Here is a 23,620-nt window from a genome sequence, read left to right as displayed (position 1 = left end):
CCTTAAACTCGTACTGGATGGGAGCCAATACCGGGATGTGAACCCAATACCCACCAGCCGTATGTCCAATGGCTTAACCACATCACCACCGAGGCCAGTAGTTTGGAACAAGGGATGACAAGTGGCGTCTATAGTAATAAAACAGCAAACCATCAAATCGTCTGAGTGTGACACAAGGTGATCACAGCCAATTATTACAACAACAAAATGCTTCCATTAAAACATAATCTTTATCTGCCTGATGTGCACGTAACAAGCCATAAAAGATTGTATTTAATGTAGAACATCCATTTCCATATTATATGGACTTTTGATATATGTTACCATTAGACTGGCCAATAATAAGTAACAATCCATAAAACATATTTTTTAATGCGGAATACCCATTTCCATATTTTATGGACATATATGTTCCCATTAGCTAGGCCAATAAGTATTCACAATAACACAGCTAACCTTAAATATTTAGAAAAATCACTTGAAATTGTCTGTCATGGTGAGGGGCTCAGATTTATATGGTTCTAACAATTCTTAGAATTGGTGAGGAAGGCTGAGAGATGACTTTAATATCACTCTGATATATTGGTGAAAAATCCTCGGGGTAATATATAGAAAGCTTGAATCCTATGACTACAATACTGGAAGAGTATATAAATGAAGACCAGCCTCGGCGGTGTCGTGGTTAAGCCATCGGACATAAGGCTGGTAGGTACAGGGTGTACAGCCTGGTACCAGCTCCCATCCAGAGCGAGTTTTATTGACTCAATGGGTAGGTGTAAGACCACTACACCCTCTTCTCTCTCACTAACCAACTAACAAACTAACAACTAACTCACTGTCCTGAACAAGTAGCCCAGATAGCTGAGGTGTGTGCCCAGGACAGTGTGCTTGAACCTTAATTGGATATAAGCACGGAAATAAGTTGAAATGAATGAATTAATATAAATGTACTACTAGTCTTTTTTGTAAAGAAAAAAAAAGAGAAAAAAAAACAAAAAGAAAGAAAAAAAGACACGACACATTAAAAGCAACTTAAGAATGTCCTCAATTCTGCAGTGTACCCCCCACCCCCGAAAGAATACTGTATATTTACACCTTGGCAATTTATTAGACATTTTTTAATATATATATACTTATAGTAAAACAACAATATATTTCTAAAGATAACAAATAAGCTTTATTTTTAAAGTTAAACAAATTAACTTAATCAATTGTTTTGAGTGGCTCCAGATTACAGACTTGTGCATACGTAATTATTGTTAATGGAGCAGTCAAAGTAACAAAAGCGTAAGGTTCGGCTATTTTAGTTTTAGGAATCAATATTTAATGACTCGAGACATTTGACAGGTTTTCTTTTCAGATCCAAGATTAAAAAAAAAAAAAAAAAAAAAAATATACATTAGTTTACGCATTTGAGGACTGAACACAATGCATGTTATTGATTTTACAAAAGAAAACTATTTTTATGCTACTCACAACTTAAATACATTTTTAAACAGGTATTACGGTAAATATGCAAAATTAGAGTAAGGATGACAACATAACATATTTCTGTTCTTATAGTCAGGGTTATTTAGGTTCAAGCATGCTATAATGGGCGACCAACTCAGCAATCAATGAGAGAGAAAACCCATTGTTACCACACAGGGTACTTTTACCGAGTAATACCAAGAGATATTTAGTATGCACCTTTCCACTGACAGACTAGGACAGCACATACCACAGACTTTGATACGCCAGTTATGGTGCACTGGTTAATACCTCCCAAATTAATCTAGAACCAGTTGTAGCTGCTACCGAGACACAAATCCCAAATGTACAGTGTGAAGCCAAATGACATGTACATTATTCTGTTACGGAAAGAAAGAAAGAAATGTTTTATTTAACGACGCACTCAACACATTTTATTTACAGTTATATGGCGTCAGACATATGGTTAAGGACCACCCAGATTTTGAGAGGAAACCCGCTGTCACCACTACATGGGCTACTCTTTCCGATTAGCAGCAAGGGATCTTTTATTTGCGCTTCCCACAGGCAGGATAGCACAAACCATGGCCTTTGTTGAACCAGTTATGGATCACTGGTCGGTGCAAGTGGTTTACATCTACATGTTGAGCCTTGCGGAGCACTCACTCAGGGTTTGGAGTCGGTATCTGGATTAAAAATCCTATGCCTCGACTGGGATCCGAACCCAGTATCTACCAGCCTGTAGACCGATGGCCTAACCACTACGCCACCGAGGCCGGTTATTCTGTTACAGGTGCAGACCCTAGTTTCAGACCATGAAAATGGACACTAAGTTTAGTCAATCTACAAACCTGCAGCACACACATTTGAATAAGGTTATAACAGAGAGAAGCTAAAGTCTGTGATGTTTAAACGGGGAAATACAGTCTAAAATAACTAGAGCTTGTCTCGATAACCATTACTTGTTAGACAAAATTGCTCCAGACAGTGCACCACGACTGGAACATCAAAGGCCGTGGTATGTGTTATCCTGTCTATGGGATGGTGCATATAAAAGATTCCTTGCTGCTAATCGAAAAGAGTAGCCCATGAAGTGGCGACAGCAGGTTTCCTCTCTCAGTATCTGTGTCATCCTTAACCATATGTCCGACACCATATAACCGTAAATAAAATGTGTTATTTAGACACACTGGCCCACAGTATCAGATACATGTAGTTAACTGTATTTTTGACAGTCAAACCCACAGTACTGACATTCCATCCAACATTACACATTAGCTTTTCTGCCAGAAAATAATTCTAGGGTACATAATGAAATCAAAACAGATCATATGTCCCCATACTAGGTGGTCACGGGTTTGAAATCTTTTGAAATTGAACACTGCATTTCAGGTACTTTGACAAATTTTAAACAGCAGTTTATTTAATATAATATGTCTAAAACAAATTTAAAATGTATCCAGTAATTTCCATGATTTTAGGATATGCAATTTTATCCTTCATACCCTCTTACAGAAACCCTGCACATCTGTATTTCATACAGACATAACTACTCTAGCAGTGAATTAAATCTTGTCTCAGATACATGTACCTCGTGTTCTAATATTTGTTTCCATCAGTATACATGTATTAAATATCTATGGCTATCTCAGTGCTCGGTCACTTTTTTAAAATTAATTTACTGGTAAAGTGAATATTAATGAGGATGAAGAAATGATGCCTGATCCCCCCAAAAAAAGAAAATATAATCTTGTCATTTTTCTTTTTAAGGAGCCGATCGTGTTACAATGTTTATTATCAGATGAAATCAACTGGACCCGGTAACACAAAGCACTCGTAAGAAAAACTTTCATCAGACGTACACCACACATTATGTCTGACGTAAGTGTTACTACTGCTTTGTGTTACCGGGCCCTGGTTTTTAAATGTGTGTCATCTTGACTTAAGTCTTAACAACTAGGAGCTTATAATCTCATGTTTTTTCTTTTTTCACAATTCGGCACAAATTCTTTAGCAGTTCAATAACAGAGAAAATAAAAATGCTGTTGATGTCATCATGTGCTTTGTTTCCGTGGCAACTGGCAAGTAGTTCAGGTGAGTGAAGTGGCAGCCGAAATCAATCTATCAGTTACTACTCCCGAACCTCAGTACATACAAGTACATTGCTTGGTTTCACTGCAGTGTTCTGTGAGGAGATTGTGAAGGCTAATTTGGCACATTTCCGCAAGAAGCGAGACTAACTCAACAAACACAAGAACATGCTGCCTTGAAAATATTGAAAATATCTCCAACACATCTGTACACTCCAGCATTCATCTGTAAATAGAAAACAAATATGGATACAGTGGGATCATTGTAATTGGCTATACAGACAGACCAGTGTTACGTAGCCACTTTTTTTCCATTTCAACTTATTTCCGTGCTAATATCCAATTAAGGTTCAAGCATGCTGTCCTGGGCACACACCTCAGCTATCTGGGCTGTCTATCCACGACAGTGGGTTAGTTGTTAGTTGTTAGTGAGAGAGTAGAGGGTGTAGTGGTCTTACATCTACCGAATGAGTTGTTAAAACTTGCTTTGGTTGAGAGCCGGTACCGGGGTGCGAACCCAGTACCTATCAGTCTTAAGTCCGATGGCTTAACCACAACACCACCGAGGCCGGCAAGTAGCCACCTTAGAGCCTTGATTTGATTTTAAGGTGTTGGATATAGCTCAGTGGTAGAGCAGCTCGATTGAAGTGTGATGAGTCATGTGATCGACTGAACTTGAATGATATACTGGTTTTTCTCTTAACCAAACTGGTGCCTTCTGACTGGTATATCAAAGGCTGTGGTATATACTGTCCTGTCTATTGAAATCTTAAAAAGCTAAACATTACTTTGTTTAATGACACGACTAGACCACATTGATTATTAATTATTAGCTATTGGTTGTCAAACATTTAATAATTTAGACATGCACATAGTCTTGAAAGGAAACCCACTATGTTTTTCCTTTAGTTGCATGCCCTTTCCCACAGACAGGACAGCACATAATATGGTCTTTGATGTACCAGTCATTAGACACTGGTTAAAACGGGCAAAGAGGACATTCGTTACCATGGCCTTGATATACCAACCAGCCTTGGTGGCGTCATGGTTAGGCCATCGGTCTACAGGCTGGTAGGTACTGGGTTCGGATCCCAGTCGAGGCATGGGATTTTTAATCCAGATACCGACTCCAAACCCTGAGTGAGTGCTCCGCAAGGCTCAGTGGGTAGGTGTAAACCACTTGCACCGACTAGTGATCCATAACTGGTTCAACAAAGGCCATGATTTGTGCTATCCTTCCTGTGGGAAGTGCAAATAAAAGATCCCTTGCTGCCTGTCATAAAACAGTGTCAGAATGACCATATATTTGACATCCGATAGCCGATAAGATCAAACAATCAATGTGCTCTAAAACAAACAAACTTTACTTTGATATACCAGTTGTGAAGCACTGGCTGGTGTAGTAAAAAAAACCCACTGGATCCACTGACATAGTTTGAACCTATGACCCTTGCACTTCAGGCAACCACTGTACCAACTGAGCTCTAAATCCTGCCTCCTCAGTGTAGAGTGCTTTCCCAAGAAGGGATGGCTCACATGATTGATTCCACTCAATAGACTCAATTTAAAAAAAAAAAAATTCTCATCCAATTAGTACCATCTGACTGGTAAATCAATGTACTGTCCTGACTATGTAAAAAAAAAAAAAAAATATATATATATTAAAGAACTCCTGTGCTGCTTTTTGGAAGCATACAGCACATCCTGTGTTTCTCCTCTCACTTACATATGTCAAAATAATCATATGTACACAATGTACACACACAGACCTTATCGTTTAATGGGAGCTATCACTCTCACTCCCCAATACTCCCCTGAGTGTAATTTTTAACTTCTCTTAGAAAGTGAATTTAAATGTTATTAATATGGTAATATCTTAAATTAATCCTCATAATCTAAACTAGGCGTGTAATTAATCATTATCCTCAATTTATGTCATGTTAAGGTCTGCATACACTAAACAGCTATTGTTAAAAAATGTGATCAGGTGTTACTGAACAATTTGTTCTTCTTTTTGTTTTCATTTTAATTTATTTTTCTACTTATATCCAATTAAGACTCAAGGATGATACTATGGGAACACAGTCCATCTATCTGGGCTGTCCATCTGGGATAGACTTTAATAGTTAGTGTTATTTAAAGTTAATGTCTGTTTGTTAATGAGACCACTAGAACACATTAGTTTATTAATCATCAGCTACTGGTTGTGAAACATTCACTCATTCTGACATGTAGTCAAAGGAAACCTACATTGTTTTCATAAGCAGCAAGGGCTCTTTGATATGCACTTTCCTTCAGACAGGACAGCACGCATCACGGCCTATGATGTACCAGTTTTGGGGCACTGGTTCAAAGGAGGAAAAACCAAATAGTTTAATGACGATTCAAATCTCTAATGATGCCAAACACAGCAATGCAAGTATGACATTGCCATGACATTAAGTCTCAACCTCTGTCTTTAAAGTCTGATGAGCACCAGCCCTGGTCAAGACAGAATGGAAACCCACTCCCTCCAAATAGGCTATTCCCTCAAAACCAGACCCTCTGTAAAATGGATTTCCATCAAAACCAGACATTAATCACTGTCCCTTCTTAAATATCACTACACACGAGAACCTCTCTAAACCAGCTACCCCTTATAACTGGTGTTTGGCCCTTGGGTGTTCAGAGGGGTTTCACTGTAGTAACTAGAGAACAATGGATCTATAATATATTCTTACCCACAGACAGGACAACACATACCATATCCTTCGCTCTCAAATAATTTATGATAATACTACACTGGCCTCATAATTCAGGTGGGTTCTGTAAAGAGGTGTTTACTTGAACTTGTTCAACAACCAGTATATACGTAACTGCATGTGTTACTTATCAGATGATTGCTTATTTGTAATCAATCAGTTACATATGATGAGCTGGTCTGTGTCCATTCTTGGCAATATTTGATCAGTCTTGTATTTCAGAGGATTAGAAATCAATATTCTACACAACAGAGAAAGAAAGAAAGAAAAAAAGAAGAAAATAAATGAAACCTCGTCAGATTCTGCAAACCAATCTGTAGGTTAATGTCAGACTTCCAGGATTTTATGAAGATTTATGATTGTTTAAATGTAAGCCAGTAGGCATATCAAAGAAAAAGGAATGGAATGGAAAAGGGCAATGATTAAGAGGAAGCAAAAATGGAATGAACAGTTGCTTAGAATCTTTCCAGCAAATTGTTAATCAGTTCCTAGTAAGTGTCAAACATATGGTAGCAGTGATATACAGTCTGCTAGAATATGTGAGAGAGAGAGAGAGAGAGAGAGAGAGAGAGAGAGAGAGAGAGAGAGAGAGAGAGAGAGAGAGAGAGAGAGAGGGGGGAGAGGGAGAGGGAGAGAGAGAGAGAGAGAGAGAGAGAGAGAGAGAGAGAGAGAGAGAGAGAGAGAGAGAGAGAGAGAGAGAGAGAACAAAAATCTGTTCCCATGGTAAACATAAAAGTTATTTATCTTTTTTTGTCAGGAGAAGTTAAAGTTAAAGTTTGTTTTGCTTAATGACACCACTAGAGCACATTGATTAATTAATCATCGGCTATTGGATGTCAAACATCTGGTAATTCTGACACGTATTCATCAGAGGAAACCTGCTACATGTTTTCCCATTAGCAGCAAGGGATCTTTTATATGCACTTCCCACAGACAGGAAAGCATGTACCTTTGACCAGTTGTGGTGCACTGGTTGGAATGAAAACAAAATCACTTGAATGGATCCACCAAGGTGGTTTGATCCTGTGACACAAATACCTCAGGAGAGCACTGAACTGAATGAAGCCAAATCCTGCCCATCTGTCAGGAGGACAGGATAGCACATACACAGGTGGCAAAAGAATCCAAAAACACTTAATGAAAACTAGGGGATAATTAGTGAGCTTTTCATCAAAGAATTTATTAAGGTTTATTTTGTTTAATGTCATCGCATGACTACATTGATTTATTAATCATTGGCAACTGGATGTCAAACAGTTGGTCATTGTGAATTACAGAGAAAACATACTATTGTTTTTCCATTAGCAGCAAGGGATCTTTTACATGCACTTTCCCATAAACAGGACAGCATATACCATGACCTTTGATATACCAGTCATGGAGTAATGGTTAGGACAAGAAAGTTCCCAATAAGAGGATAGATCTTCCATTGGGATTCGATCTTCTGAACCAAGAACTCCCGATGGGTGCTCAATGACTGCACTACATATAAATCCCCCCTCCCCCTCCTCCATCAAAGAATAAGAACAGGAACAGTTATTGGGCAACACAAAAATCACAAATTCTGGAAAAAGTCTGAGGTTTTCCATCTAGAGCAGTAAAAAGTACTTCTCTCTTTGACATAAGAGTCTACCAAGGATGATCTGTTTGTGATAATTTCGGTCAAATCATTTTACAAAAAGAAATAAAAGACTTTTATGATGGTAATGAAATGTTATTTTGTTGTTGCCCAGGAAGAAAATAACAGCTCTTGATGGCAATCTATGTATGTGACAGCAGCATGAAACAGCAGGGAAAGTCGAACAAACTTCCCGAGTTCTATTATTATAGTACTCACACCAGTGCTGGAGGCTTCGTGTCATGGCCATCATACCACGCCAACATCTCGTCAGTGAAGGCTTTGGCCAGGGATTCTCCACCATCCAGAGTGAAGCTGTCACGAGATCTCTGACCATCGGGCTCACTCGGGGTGTCCACAGGACTGTGTGAATAACAAACACAAATTAGTAAAACACTTTTTATAATAAAGTTCAGAATCAGCTTAATGCTAATTGATTAAATAAACCGTCTAGATGTTAGACCTGAAAGAGTTGTGGTAATTAAGATAGATTAGCCCACTCATCCATCTAGGCAAGCAGACAAGTGGCAGGCAAGCAAACAAGCAAGCAAGCGAGCAAGCAAGCAAGTAAACAGCAAGTGTCCATCCATCCATCCATCCATCTGTCCATTCATCCAACTACTCACCCAATGCCTAAACAAACCCACCCACCCATACCCACCCATCCATCCATCCATCCATCCATCCAACCATCCATCCATCCAACCAACCATCAATCCAATATACACACAAATGAGCAGCGTTGCTTCATCTGATAATCTAAGCAGCGATATATCATACCATTCACATGTATCCACTTTAGCCAATCTCCGATAACTTTGGTAGCTATAACGGTTCCATTTAGATAAAGATCCTCATTTCATAATCCTGAGAGAGAGACAGAGATTTAACAAGCTAAATCAGGTGATTTGCATATAATACGGTAAGCAATTACAGATCTGGGCATCTCCATTATACATGTATGATATTACAGAAGGATTTTGTTAATTCAAGAAGCTGAATCAATTCATCTCCATAACTCTTAAGGTGATCTGTGATGCTTGAGACAGCAATACATCAGACCATCCAAATGTAGGCTACTTGAGCTGATCAGTGACACTCGAGGTGGACACATCAGGTCATGTGTGTTGTCAATAATCCTCGAGGTAGGTGGATCAGCCAATCAGCAGGTACACATACTCCATCCCATCTACATGTATAACACTCGAGACACAGAGGACAACCCATTTATTACACACTGAAGGAATCTCCAGTGTCCTTAGTTACAGGCATGATAGTTGCTGGTCCACCAACAACAGCATTATGGCCAAGCAGCAAGTGGCCATCATGGGACAGTAATCGCATGGAATCAAAGTGATCATGTAGCAAGTGTCTTAGTGGTCATTTATCTTAAACAGTCACTTTTTTCCCTTTCAAAATGACATTGATGGGCACAAATTATAAAGGAAGAAACCCATGTGATAAAAACAAAAGCAAAAAGACAGGCTAAAGAAACAATACCAAACATTTGTGTAAAAAGGAAATTTCTACAATATGATAGAGTACATGGGAATACTGGACAGAAGGGCTTTTGCTGGGGGTGGGTGTGGGGGTGGGGGTGGAAGGAAGGTGTGATTAATCTTCCTTATATTGTCCATATACCCCAAACATAACATTTTGAAATGATGCCCATGTTTTCTTATGTCCAGATTACTAGTTAGTTCTAATTACAAGCAATACATGTGGTAACAGTCATGACTTGTCAAAATTTTCCATGACTGCTCAATGCAAAAATAAGATTTTTAAAACAGTTTTGTTGTTTAGATTTTCATATCTTTTTATCTTAAGTTTTATTGGGTAGTATCTGCAGACCTTTGACAGTCCCATTGTGGTACATCATGACACTATTTAACTCTCTCACATTTTATTTTTTTCTAGCAAAAACCTTACTGAAGATGAAGAAGACTGAGATAATTAAAAAACCTTAATGATTCATAAAATAGTTGTCTTGATATTCCAACAATCAAGGAAAGGCACTATAACTGGCCAAATATGAACAGATATAGTGTTAGTTATGAGTATTAGTTCTGTTCAACAAATGTCTACTTTTAAATCCTATTTAGATTGATGGTAATGTCCACCTGAGTGACAAAATTCTTAAAATCAATTTTTCTTAGTAAATTTTTAAATAATTTATTCATTCCAACCTGAATGCTCTCTTGACTAGTATACCAGTAGCCATGAAATGCACAATTGTGTTTAGGCAAAAAAAAAAAAATTGTTTGTTTCCGGTCACCCGACCGACCCTAAATTTTGCCACCGACCCTGAACTTTTTTTCTTTCTGCTGGGGTGTGGTGGGGTAGCTCACAGAGAAGTTGTGGTCGCGGATCGACAAAGCAGACAACAGAAGTTCTCAAGTAGGATAACTCTTACACGTCAGTGTGTGTGTTAAATGGAGGTTGAGGGGTGTGTGTGCGTGGGGAGGGGGGGGGGGGCAGCAGCTATGGTTTTTATACACCCCCACCCCACTTTTTGGCACCTTCTTACGCCGTGCCATGGACCCAATCACTGGCATTGTTAGAGACTGGACCCAGACTAGACATGCCTGGACGTTGAATGGATATGAGCATAACTAATTTGTTTGAAATTGGAATCATTAACACGTGCTCTTATTAGGTACCACGGTAATTGGTGACACACGAGATTGCATGACAGTACGGTAACGTGTGTGGCGATTAAACAGCTTTTATTACAAACTGCTAGATACTGTAGGCCTATAGAGGAAAATATATCGTATTATCGTAACTCCAGTCATCTCATACATTGTAGGTTTATTTTCCAAAAACAACAACGTGCGATCTCAACAAAACAATCAAAGATTTCTCGATACTACATGCACAGACTACAAGTCATCGCGTTTTTTTCCACATGCAAAGGTGAAGGTCATTTGAAGAAGACGTGGTACAATTTTCGTTGTTGGCTACTGCTTAGGCCTAGTACCCAGAATTTGTTAATATACACGGGTGTAGCCTGTAGGAAGATACCAAAAAGTGGGTGGGTGGGCACACACACGTATAAAATTAATATATAAACCATCGATGCTGCTACAAAGTACCCCCTTCCCCATTTCCTACGCCAGTGATGTAGATAGGCCTATCAACTGCTGAGCATGGGTAATAATAAATGGAATATTCAAGAATAACCACAAACATTAAACAGTTCACATTTGTTTCAGTGTTTCAGTTAATTGGGAATAAATTAATTTGGGTGATTTTAGCATGGGTCCGTTCAATAGGCTAATAAACATTAAAACTATAAGTCCGTCCCACAGGGAACGCCTTAGCCCGAGTACTCTGACTGTAATTTATGTCCAAATGTCCGTCTAGCTCTCTTACAGTCAGAGTACTCGGGCTAGGAACACCTTTTTTATTACTATGACATTTACTACAAGTTATTCATTTCTAAGCCGATTGATTCGTAAATTGCACACAAAATTAGTATTGTTTTGTTATTTCCAATACAAGTTGGACAAATCTGTGAAGTTTTTGTGCAAACATCTATTGACCAACTTGGACAAATTTGTGCAGTCATCCTCTGACAAAACTGGACAAAGCTATGAAGTTTCTGTGCAGTCATTTACTGACTTTTATTGGTGAAAGGAATAGTTTGAACTTTTTTTGTTTTCCTGTCTTTTGAAAATGGCATATGAAACTTAAAACTGACATTGACAGTGAGATTGTTTTTATTTCTCTCTGGCTGCAAAGAGTAAACTAAGATTTTTCAGACAGCTTGCCTTCATGTCTTTCATCTTGAGACTGAGTTTTTCTCTGGCAAACACATTTAAAATAGGGTAACCTTTCTTTGAACTAAAAAAAAACCCCAAAAAACAAAACAAATCCTACCTACCTACCCTACTTTTTTTGGCCATGTTACCTGAAAAAACTTCTTCTTTTTTTTGGCCTTATAAAAAAGAAAACGATCCCTGATGTGGGTCCATTTCTCCCACAAAGCCAGTGCACCACAACTGGTATATCGAAGTTTGTGGTATGTACTATCCTATCTATGGGATGGTACATATAAAAGACCCCTTACTTTCCTATCTAAGACTTAACGTCGAAATAACCAAATGTTGGATATCCGATAGCAGATGATTAATAAATCAATGTGCTCTAGTGGTGTTGTTAAAACAAACTAACTGTAACCCTCCCCCCAAAACAACAATAAAAAAGTTTCTAGTAAAGTCTTCGTGGTTGCAGGTGATTATCTCTCACACTCTAAAACCATGCATCTTACTTATCATTATTTTCTTTGATAGCTAATATTCGCTACCCATTAATCAATGCATGTCAAGGTATATTAAGCAAATATTCTTTTTCTTTTCCTCTCTACTGCTCCGAATGGTGACCACATCATTCAAAATCCAAGCCATTCTCTCGGACACGATTTATTCCTGCTCATCGGTCCATCTCTGGTGTACGGCAGCAGCCAATGTTAATGATGAGTGCATCTAGATTTGCATCTGAATCACCACAACGGCATGTGACAGCAGCTAATGTAGCAGAGAAAATCGGCCCATTCAGCTTAGAAGCGATTCCAGGCTCAAACCTAGCATACAGCAAGGTGGAGGTCAGTTGCGAAGAAGTACCCTTTAATTTTACTTTGACGTGGTTCAGTGGTAGAGTGCTTGTCCGAGGTGTGATGGGTCACAGAATCAACTGGCTTCTATGGACTCGGGGGGTGGGTGGGGGTGGGGGGATGGTGGTGTATAGGGGGGGTGTAGGGGTAGGGGGTAAGGGGGGCTCCCCCCAACTCCAACCAGTGCCCCATGACTGGTATATCAAAGGCTGTGGCATTTATTGTCAAATTTATGAGAAAGCAAATATTTAAAAAAATCCCTTGCTTCTTTATCAGTAGGAACAGCCTGTGGGTTTCCTCTCTCACTTTCCCTTGCCCAAGTATTTTTAGTTTAGTTTGTTTTCTTTAACAACACCTCTAGAGCACAATAGTTTAAACATAATTGGCTGTTGGATATTAAACACTTGGAAATTTTGACACATAGTCTTAGAGAGAAAACGTGCAGATATAATAGAACATACCACAGCCTTTAATATTGGGATGCGTCCCGCCCCAGGAAGTATGGAAATAACCATGAGCTAGACACCAAATAGCAATAATCTAAAATGTGCTGAGACATAACGGGTATTTTCCAATAATTGATTTATTAAATGTTGTGTGTGGTGCCATCAATTACAGTCATCACAGTTGGATGGGAATACTATTATTATTGTGAAAACCTCATAATTTCATGCTACTTCTAATCCATCTAATCTCTATAGGCATGTGCTCATTTCACTTAAGCCCACACTTAACTCAGTTGTTTTCATGGTATGAAGATGCACTCAACACATTTTATTTACAGTTATTTGGCGTCGGACATATGGTTAAGGACCACACGGATATTGTGGTAGGAAACCCGCTGTCGCCACTTCATGGGCTATTCTTTTCGATTACCAGCAAGGGATCTTTTATATGCACCATCCCACAGACAGGATAACACATACCACAGCCTTTGATATACCAGTCGTGGTGCACTGTCTGGAGCGAGAAATAGCCCAATGGGCCCACCAACAGGGATTGATCCCAGACTGACCGTGCATCAAGCAAACATTTTACCACTGCGCTATGTCCTGCCCTTAACTATACAAATGTGTATGTTCAATGACAGTTGTTTTCATACAGTATTTTCATATGCAAGATGTCCAGTGTCAGATGGAATATAACTCCACTGATTTTAGCGACGATTTGTTTACCAGGGTCCCATGTCTGATAGGATTGGGACAATTACAATGAGTAAATCATACTTGTGACATGTTTTCAGGCCGCCGAATGATGCAGTACACCACTGTTACATTAATTTGTCAGAACATACATAATAAAATATAGTACAGAAATTGGGAATTTTTAGTGCCACTTTCATTTGGGAAGGGACAGACCTATGTTTTGACTCATAGAACGCCTGGATAAATCCCATAGTATATTCATAGAGTATTTTCGTATGAAGGTATGTTCAGTGGTACAGTGATTGCATAAAGTGCAATGGATTTTAGGATCAATCACCAACCAGTGCCCTACAACTGGTATAAGAAAGGCTGTGGTATGTGTTCCTGGCTATAGTAAGTAAATAACTATTTTAACATGCTCATATACCACAGGGGTGTCGAACACGCCTATCCCGAGTCCAGTCTCTGATATGATTAAGGGCCTGACTCGGGACACTTGCTGTCTATAAAAGGTTAATTAAATAATCTCTTGTTGTCCAGTAGGAATAATTATAAACCAGCTCTGTTTCATCTATTACTGTCAAAATAACTACATTGTAAAGTGAAACCCTGCTAAACCGGACACGCTCGGAACCAGGTAAAATGTCCGGTTTTAAGGGGTATCTGGTTTAGAGAGGTTCTTTTTTGCACCGATATTTAAAAGGGGACCGTGAAAAACATCTAGTTTTGATATAATTCCAGTTTAGAGAGGGTCCGTTTTTGAGAGGTTTTACTGTATATGTTAGACACCAAATGATTTAAAATGTGTACATATTATTTTTCTTTCTTCATTCAGTATCTTCTAAAATGATAAATCATCAACAGAAATTTAACCCATTATCTCAGTAAAATGAAACTGCATAAAAATACATTTAATTCCCTTAAAACAATGGCTATAAATCACTTGTCATGGATACATTATCATTAAAACAATGGCTATAAATCACTTGTCATGGATACATTATCATTAAAAAACCTGGATCAAAGTGTAGTACAGCTATAGATGGCTATAAATCACTTGTCATGGATACATTATCATTAAAAAACCTGGATCAAAGTGTAGTACAGCTATAGATGGCTATAAATCACTTGTCATGGATACATTATCATTAAAAAACCTGGATCAAAGTGTAGTACAGCTATAGATGGCTATAAATCACTTGTCATGGATACATTATCATTAAAAAACCTGGATCAAAGTGTAGTACAGCTATAGATGGCTATAAATCACTTGTCATGGATACATTATCATTAAAAAACCTGGATCAAAGTGTAGTACAGCTATAGATGGCTATAAATCACTTGTCATGGATACATTATCATTAAAAAACCTGGAACAAAGTGTAGTACAGCTATAGATGCATTAACAGGAATGGAGTGGTGCATTGTACAAGAAAGGAAAGGAATATTTGTTTAATGACGTCTTCGTATATTACAAACTACAGTTATTCTGTGTCAAACAAATATGATTATTGCAATGCTGGATCTAGAACGATAGAAAAGAAACCCACTCTCACCACACAGGCTACCAAAGAGCAGCTAGGGTTGAAAACTTTGTTTTGTTTAACGACACCAATAGAGCATGATTTATTAATCATCAGCTCGGTAATTTTGACATATAGTCTTAAGAGAATGAATGAATGAATGAATCAATCAATGTATGTATGTATGTTTAACGACACCCAGCACAAAAATACACATCAGCTATTGGGTGTCACAAATGGTAAGTATATGAAAATATTATTATTTATATATAATTATGTAAAACCACAGTGTAAAGTCTTAAGAGAGGAAACTCACTACATTTTTCAGTTAGTAGCAAGGGATTTTTTATATGCACATACCACAGCCTTTGATATACCAGTCCTGATACACTGGCTGGAACAAAAAATAGCCCAATGGGTCCACCGATGGGGATTGATCCTAGACTGACCGTGCATCAGAACAGTGCTTTACCACTTGGCTATGTCTTACTCTTAGTACCTAAAGCATTTTAGGGGCCGTCCATAATTTTCACGAGTGCACAAACCATACACAGGTGTGTGTGTGTGTGTGTGTGTGTGTGTTAAGGGGCCACTGTACACTTTTTTTGAAAATGAAAAATTGTCGATCAACATTTTTCATTTGGGGATGTACACTTTTGGGGGGGGGGGGGTCAAAAGTGTACGGTTTGTACGCTCGTGAAAATGTTGAAAATTATGGACGGCCCCTTACTAAAGTTTGAGATCCGACAAAAAGAAGAAAGTGTAAAACTGACGGATGCTGTGAAATTACTCTCCTGCTGTTATTATCTTCTTCCGAAGATTAAAAAATATGAAAATACATTGTATAAATTGTAGTAAGAAACCATAAAAAATATACCTTTCTATATTTAGAAATGAAAAAAAAAGAATGTTTAACAAACCACAGCTTTTAAACTTAAAAAGTTCAAGACTGTTTTGTTTAACGACACCACTAGAGCACGTTGATTTATTAGTTTTTGGCTGTGGGATGTCAAACATTTGGTAACTGTGACATGTAGTCTTTAGAGGAAACTTGCTACATTTTTTTTCTGTACAAGCAAGGGATCTTTTATAAGCACTTCCCCAGACAGGACAGCACATACCACAGCCAATCATAGGGTTACTGTTAGGGATGAGAAAAACCTCAATCCGAGAATGAGTCCACCGAAGGTATTTGATTGTATGACCGAAGCACCTCAGGCAAGCACTCTACCGACTGAGCCACATTCTGCCCCATATGGCTTTTACGTCTCTAACATATACAAGGAAAGTATCTGGCTCAGTCAGTATAACGCTAGCCTCAAGTGCTTGCATCATAGGATCAATCCATCTCAGTGGGACCCATTCTCTGACTTTGTTTTTTCCTGTCCCATCCAGTGCACCATGGCTGGTATATCAAAGGCCGTAGTAGCAAGGGATCTTTTATATACACCATCTCAGTCAGGATAACACATACCATGACCTTTGATATACTGGGTGGAACGTGAAATAGCACAATGGGTCCGCATACGGGGATTGATCCTAGACTGACCACGCATCAGGTGAGTGCTTTACCACTGGGATACATCCTGTCCCCATATACATAATTATATAATTAATGGCATCTCCTGATATTTGACTACAACTTGGAAAAAAAAAAATTTTGGTCTGGTTTTAATTTTATCAGCAAAAAGTGTTAGGTACTGAATTCACATGCTTCCACCCAAAGAGAGATCTAATCTCTCTTACCAACATCTAACCACTGACCTCTGTCCTATCAAACACACAGCTGAGGTATGCCCAAGAAAGCAGGCTTGAACCGTAACTGGATATAAGCATGAAAAAATCAAGTTAAATGACTGAGCAAACAAATAAGGGATCTTTTCCATAGACAAAATAGCACATGTAATAGTCAGCAGAAACCCCTTTTTTGTCTAAACCAAAATTCTTTGATATAGTTTTTTTTTCTATGTTGATTATTAACCAGTGGGTGTATATAAAGATATCCAGGGTGGTGTGGACTCATCACTCTTGAGCCTTTAATATACTAGTTGTGAGGGGGGAATGAACTTACAACTTGCCACACCTCATGCTAGTGTGCTCTACTACCAAGCTGTATGATATGGGACAGTTTTGGTGAGATTCCATCAAAAAACTGTTCAAGCATGCGTGTTGTAGGCCAGACAGTTCTGTCCAAGATGGGTTCATCGAGTCAGGCCATCTTATTTATATAGAGCATGCCATGGGCGCGATTTAGCTTTGTCAGCAGAGCACTCATCTGAGATACTAGGGTCATAGGATCAAATTCCCTTGGTGGACACACTCTCTGATTGGAAGTTTTCTATATCCCAACCAGCACCCTGGCTGGTGTATTAAAGGTCATGGTTTGTGCTATCCTGCCTGTTTCTAGTGGAAACAGGTAGCAGGTTTTCTCTGATATGAAGACTACATGCACTGGTGTAGGAAGTGGGGGGGGGGGGGGCAAAACGGGCATGTGCCCCCCACTTTGTAGCAGCAGTGATGGTTTTTATATATTTGGGGCGAGATGTAGCCCAGTGGTAAAGCGCTCGCTTGATGCAATGTCAGTTTGGGATCGATCCCCGTCGGTGGGCTCACTGGGATATTCCTCACTCAAGCCAGTGCACCACAACTGGTACATCAAAGGCAGTGGTATGTGCTATCCTGTCTGTGGGATGGTGCATATAAAACATCCCTTGCTGCTAATTAAAAAGAATGGCCCATGAAGTGGCGACAGTGGGTTTCCTCCCTCAATATCTGTGTGGTCTTTCACCATATGTCCGATGCCATATATCCATAAATAAAATGTGTTGAATGCATTGTTAAATAAAACATTTCCTTCCTTCCTTTATATATTTATACATATATATATATATATATATATACTCTTCAAAAAAAGTAAGGGAATTCTAATAAGAATTTACAATTGCCAAAATTGTAAGGTATATTAGCTGTGGGGAATGGTTATATAATAGTGAATTAATTGGGCAAACATTACAACCAGTAGTTCAGTATTACAGTAGGCTTTATGACCGCCAAAGATCGTGAAGGACAATTGGGATCAAAAGTGAAATTTGAAAGTTGAAATGTTTTTATCAGTAAATCGCAAATTCAAACAATAAAAATGACTAAAACAAAACAATAACAACTGTATGATCAACAGAATGAAAAAGATTGACAGAAATAATGTTCCACAGTGATTAATGGACCTTCCTGGAAATTGTCAAAATCGAGAATGACACCCCACGCACGTGTACAGGGCAACTGCATGATGCACATGCAAACTATGGAATGTGTTTCAGTGTGTTGATAAACAGACCTGAACGTTCTTTACTAGGATGTCTGTGGTCAAAACGTTTGTTGTAATAGTTGATATTAACATTAATATTTCAGCTTCACCTACTTTTTCTGAAGAGTGTATATCTATATATATATATATGTGTGTGTGTGTGTGTTTGTGGCCCCCCCCCCCCCCCACACTTTTTGGCACCTTCGTACACACATGTATGTGTCAAATTTACCTTAAAATTTTTTAAATCCAATAGCCAATGATTAATAAATCAATGTGCTCTAGTGGTGTAATTAAAAGAAACAAATTTTTCAGTGTGTACCACAATGCTTGTATTCCACAAAAAGAATTAGCTGCTAGTGATGGCTAAAAATACACTAATGGTTGAAGGCAGTACTAAAACATGTATACTACTCAAAAGAATTTAAGGGTCAAAAATTTATAACCAAATAAGTTTCAGAGTGTATTAGATTGATGATGTAAACTACACCAAATTTTTTATTTATTGTTCCATATTTACAAAAACCCACAAATAAACGTCACTGAATACAAGAAAGTCACATGACATGCTGTCAAAGTTGAAGGTTGTCAAACATGGATTTTACACATTAGAACATTCGTTTAATAGTGTGTGAATCCACCCCTGGCGCGAATACACTCGACACATCGTTGCCTCATGCTGTTGATCAGACGTCTGAAGAACTCTTGGGGAATGGCCTGCCACTCTGCCATATGAAGTTGACCCAGATTATGAAGGTTGGCCGGAGGGGCATGGTTATCCCGAACTCTCCTGCCTAATTCGTCCCAGGCGTCCTCTATTGGGGCCAAGTCAGGTGAATATGCTGGCCAATCCATCCTGGCGATACCTTGTTGTCTGAGAAAGTCTGTTACCACCCTGGCGCGGTGGGGTCTGGCATTGTCATCCTGCAGAACTGCCCCGCCGCCAATCTGGTGAAGGCCTGGGAGAACCAACGGCCGGATAATCTCATTCAGATAGCGGATTCCATTCAGATTGCCATCCACCACATAGAGGGGGGTCCTGTGGTGGATAGAGATGCCGCCCCACACCATGACGCTGCCACCACCGAACCGGTGACGTAGTCTAACATTAACGTCAGCGAAGCGCTCCCCAGGACGTCTGTAGACACGAACCCGACCGTCGTTGAACTGGAGACTAAACCTGGACTGGACGATTGCGTATGGTTTGATCAGACACTCGAGTTCCAGTCGCAGTCCGCAGATTGTCACGTAATCGGCGTGCAGTGGTTGTGCGTTGACGTAGAGCCATATTGGTGATGTAGCGGTCCTCTCTATTTGTAGTGCTTCGGGGACTTCCCAAACGTGGACGATTTCGAACAGAATTCGTTGCTTGGTACCGTTGCCACAGTCGGCCAACGACACTCTGACTGACACCAAGTCTCAGAGCAACATTTCTTTGCGTATTGCCATCCTGAAGCCAAGCAATAGCCCTTCCTCGATCTTCGATAGTCAGTTGAAGTCGTACCATTGTCGAATTTGGAGTGTGCACCGTACATGAACACAAGCTCCAATTATACGGAAATTCAGCATTGGGAACATGGAATACACGTGCAAAGCGTGCAAATGAAGCGCTTTATGAAAAAGCAAGTTATGGGCACTTAGCAGACCTTTCGCTTTCGCCCTAATTTACATGCAAATGTAAGCATGTTTTCGCCATTAGAACTAGTCGACAGTGTCATTGACAGTGGATTTTAATTCATTTATGGGTTGCTTAGACCCACTTTCGTCAAAATGGAACAATACCATGCGTGACATTATGGTCTAGCTAATATAATTGACATTCAGAAAATAATGTCGAAAATATCGTCTGACCCTTAAATTCTTTTGAGTAGTATACTATATAGCTGTCAAGAGATAAAACTGACAAGCTAGTGCAAGGGAACATACAATGTAGTTATTGATTACAAGACGTGTAAGATACATGTTTCACCCCGAGCCAGGAACAAGCCAAAATAGAGTGCTTCTAAATGCTATTATTACTCTTTTTTCGCTCTCGACTTTCCGTTTTGAGTGCACCTTAATTCTTGCAGGTCTGGCAGCTCTTCATCTTCAGAGCTCTTTCCATCTTATATTAAGGGCTGGTCCACAATGGATCATATGGTGGTAGAGGGGGGAGGTGGGGTGGAATGCAGAGTTTAAACTATAGCCTAAAATTGATGAGCATTTTGGCGAATTTTGGAAACTCAAGTTTCAATAATATGAAAAATTGTTTAATGAGCGTATTGGTTTATTAATCATCGGCTATTGGATGTTAAACATTTAGTAATTTCGACATATAAACATAGAGAGGAAACCCGCTACATTTTTCCATTAGTAGCAAGGGATCTTTTATATGCACAATCCCAGAGACAAGACAGCACATACCACGGTCTTTGATATACCAGTTGTTATGCACTAGATGAAATGAGAAATAGCCCAATGGGGAAACCAATGCGGATCAATCCCAAACTGACTGTGCATCAGCCAAATGCTTAACCATTGGGCTACGTCCTGCTCCATGAAGGGCTATGTATGTGGGGTGGGTGGGGGTGGGGAATGGGTGGGGGTGGGGGCAATGCAGAGTTTAAACTGTAGCCCAAAACTGATGTGCTATTTGGTAAATCTGGATACAAACTGTCTTGCATAGCAATCAAATCATTAGTCTTCCAGATTCCATCCTGGTACCAACTCCAACCGAAAGCGACATATGATATGTAGATAAAACTGCTATATGCAACATATCAGTCAACATACAGTATAGTATATACCATGGATATAATTACGGTACTACAACCCCTCACCCTTACGGTAAATCAGGGGGAAATGGGCGTAATGCCACTAATTTGTGTTGTAACGGGAAGTGTCTTTGACTAACCTAGTTCTGCACAAACATTTTCATGCTAATTTTAGTAGGACAATGCACATATTAACCACCTTCTTCAACTGATATATAAGATGGGAAAGGACAGGAATACCGTGTAAAAGTTTAATAACATTTCAACACATTTTAAACTCCGGCTATATCAAGTCTAGCTTATGGTTATTTCAGTGTTTGATCATAAGAGTAAAACAAACAAAACCCCTCCGACACACAGATTACTTCTTCCTAAAAAAAAGATATCAGGGATCTTTCATATTATACATTTTCCCAAAGACAGGACAGTACATACCACCAACATCCATAATGGCCAATCAGTCCTGGCCCCATGCTTATAAAACTTTCACACTTAATCTCAAGAGAAAAACCTATGGCCACCACACAGGCTATACTACTCCTTCCAAAACAGCAGCAAGGGATCTTTCATATACATTTTCCCAAAGACAGGACAGTACATACCACCCACATCCATAACAGCCAATCAGTCTTGGCCCCATGCTTTCACAGTTAATCCCAAGAGAAAAACCTATGACCACCACACAGGCTACTCCTTTTGAAAAAAGCAGCAAGGGATCTTTCATATACATTTTTCCATAAACAGAACAGTACATAACCTGTGCTTATACAACTTATAAGTCTAGCCTCAAATCTCTAATGACTCACACATACAATTTGTATGACATTGACATGGTGTTAGAGTCTCAGACTATTAGAGTCTTAGTCACACCTCAGCTAGATCATGTCCCTTAGTCTAGATTCTAAAGGTTCCATCACACCTCAGCTAGATAATGTCCCTAAGTCTAGATTCTAAAGGTTCCATCACACCTCAGCTAGACCATGTCCCTTAGTCTAGATTCTAAAGGTTCCATCACACCTCAGCTAGACCATGTCCCTTAGTCTAGATCCTAAAGGTTCCATCACACCTCTGCAACAGCATGTCTCTTAGTCTAGACTCTAAAGGTTCCATCACACCTCTGCAACAGCATATCTCTTGGTCTAGACTCTAAAGGTTCCATCACACCTCAGCTAGATCATGTCCCTTAGTCTAGACTCTAAAGGTTCCATCACACCTCCGCTACATCATGTCCCTTAGTCTAGACTCTAAAGGTTCCATCACACCTCACCTACATCATGTCCCTTAGTCTAGACTCTAAAGGTTCCATCACACCTCTGCAACAGCATATCTCTTGGTCTAGACTCTAAAGGTTCCATCATACCTCAGCTAGATCATGTCCCTTAGTCTAGACGCTAAAGGTTCCATCACACCTCCGGAACAGCATGTCTCTTAGTCTAGACTCTAAAGGTTCCATCACACCTCTGCAACAGCATATCTCTTGGTCTAGACTCTAAAGGTTCCATCATACCTCAGCTAGATCATGTCCCTTAGTCTAGACGCTAAAGGTTCCATCACACCTCCGGAACAGCATGTCTCTTAGTCTAGACTCTAAAGGTTCCATCACACCTCTGCAACAGCATATCTCTTGGTCTAGACTCTAAAGGTTCCATCATACCTCAGCTAGATCATGTCTCTTAGTCTAGACTCTAAAGGTTCCATCACACCTCAGCTAGATCATGTCCCTTAGTCTAGACTCTAAAGGTTCCATCACACCTCCGCTACATCATGTCCCTTAGTCTAGACTCTAAAGGTTCCATCACACCTCACCTACATCATGTCCCTTAGTCTAGACTCTAAAGGTTCCATCACACCTCCGCTACATCATGTCCCTTAGTCTAGACTCTAAAGGTTCCATCACACCTCAGCTACATCATGTCCCTTAGTCTAGACTCTAAAGGTTTCATCACACCTCCAATACATCATGCCCCTTAGTCTAGACTCTAAAGGCTCCATCACACCTCAGCTACATCATGTCTCTTAGTCTAGACTCTAAAGGTTTCATCACACCTCCACTACATCATGTCCCTAGGAGTGTATACAAACCTAAGCACTGTAAAAATTCATTAGAAATAAAAGCTGTTTACCCAAGTCAGAGGTTATTGGACTTTTTAGATTTGCCAATGTTGTTGTCTATTTGATGCCAGCAAATGTCATTTTTCGCAGAACCAAGCTACCAATGTCTTTCTTTTTTTCAAAGAATCTAACCATAAACCGTTAATTTGGCTTGCCCCACTTTCTAATGACATCATTAGTTTTACGAGTGTTAATGTTTATTTGATGCCCGGAAAACAATGTAGTTAACCAGTCACAAAATTACAGAAC

General features: G+C 39.3%; 1 protein-coding gene across 6 annotated transcripts in view; it reads right to left on the bottom strand.

Moving 5' to 3' along the window:
• Positions 1-2,604: 2,604 nt before the first annotated feature.
• LOC121367763 (FERM domain-containing protein 4A-like) overlaps positions 2,605-23,620 on the bottom strand; it is a 179,494-nt gene continuing 158,478 nt past the window's right edge. For all 6 annotated transcript variants that reach the window (XM_041492123.1, XM_041492116.1, XM_041492120.1 and 3 more), the window contains 2 exons: positions 8,139-8,282; positions 2,605-3,786 (listed from right to left, as the gene is read on the bottom strand). In XM_041492123.1, coding sequence (XP_041348057.1) covers positions 3,783-3,786; positions 8,139-8,282 — 148 coding nt within the window. In that variant the 3' untranslated portion in view covers positions 2,605-3,782. The remainder of the gene's footprint in view (positions 3,787-8,138; positions 8,283-23,620) is intronic.

This window comes from Gigantopelta aegis, chromosome 3 (assembly GCF_016097555.1).
Source record: "Gigantopelta aegis isolate Gae_Host chromosome 3, Gae_host_genome, whole genome shotgun sequence".
NCBI classification, from domain to species: Eukaryota; Metazoa; Mollusca; class Gastropoda; order Neomphalida; family Peltospiridae; genus Gigantopelta; species Gigantopelta aegis.
This window is presented reverse-complemented; position numbering and strand designations above follow the sequence as displayed.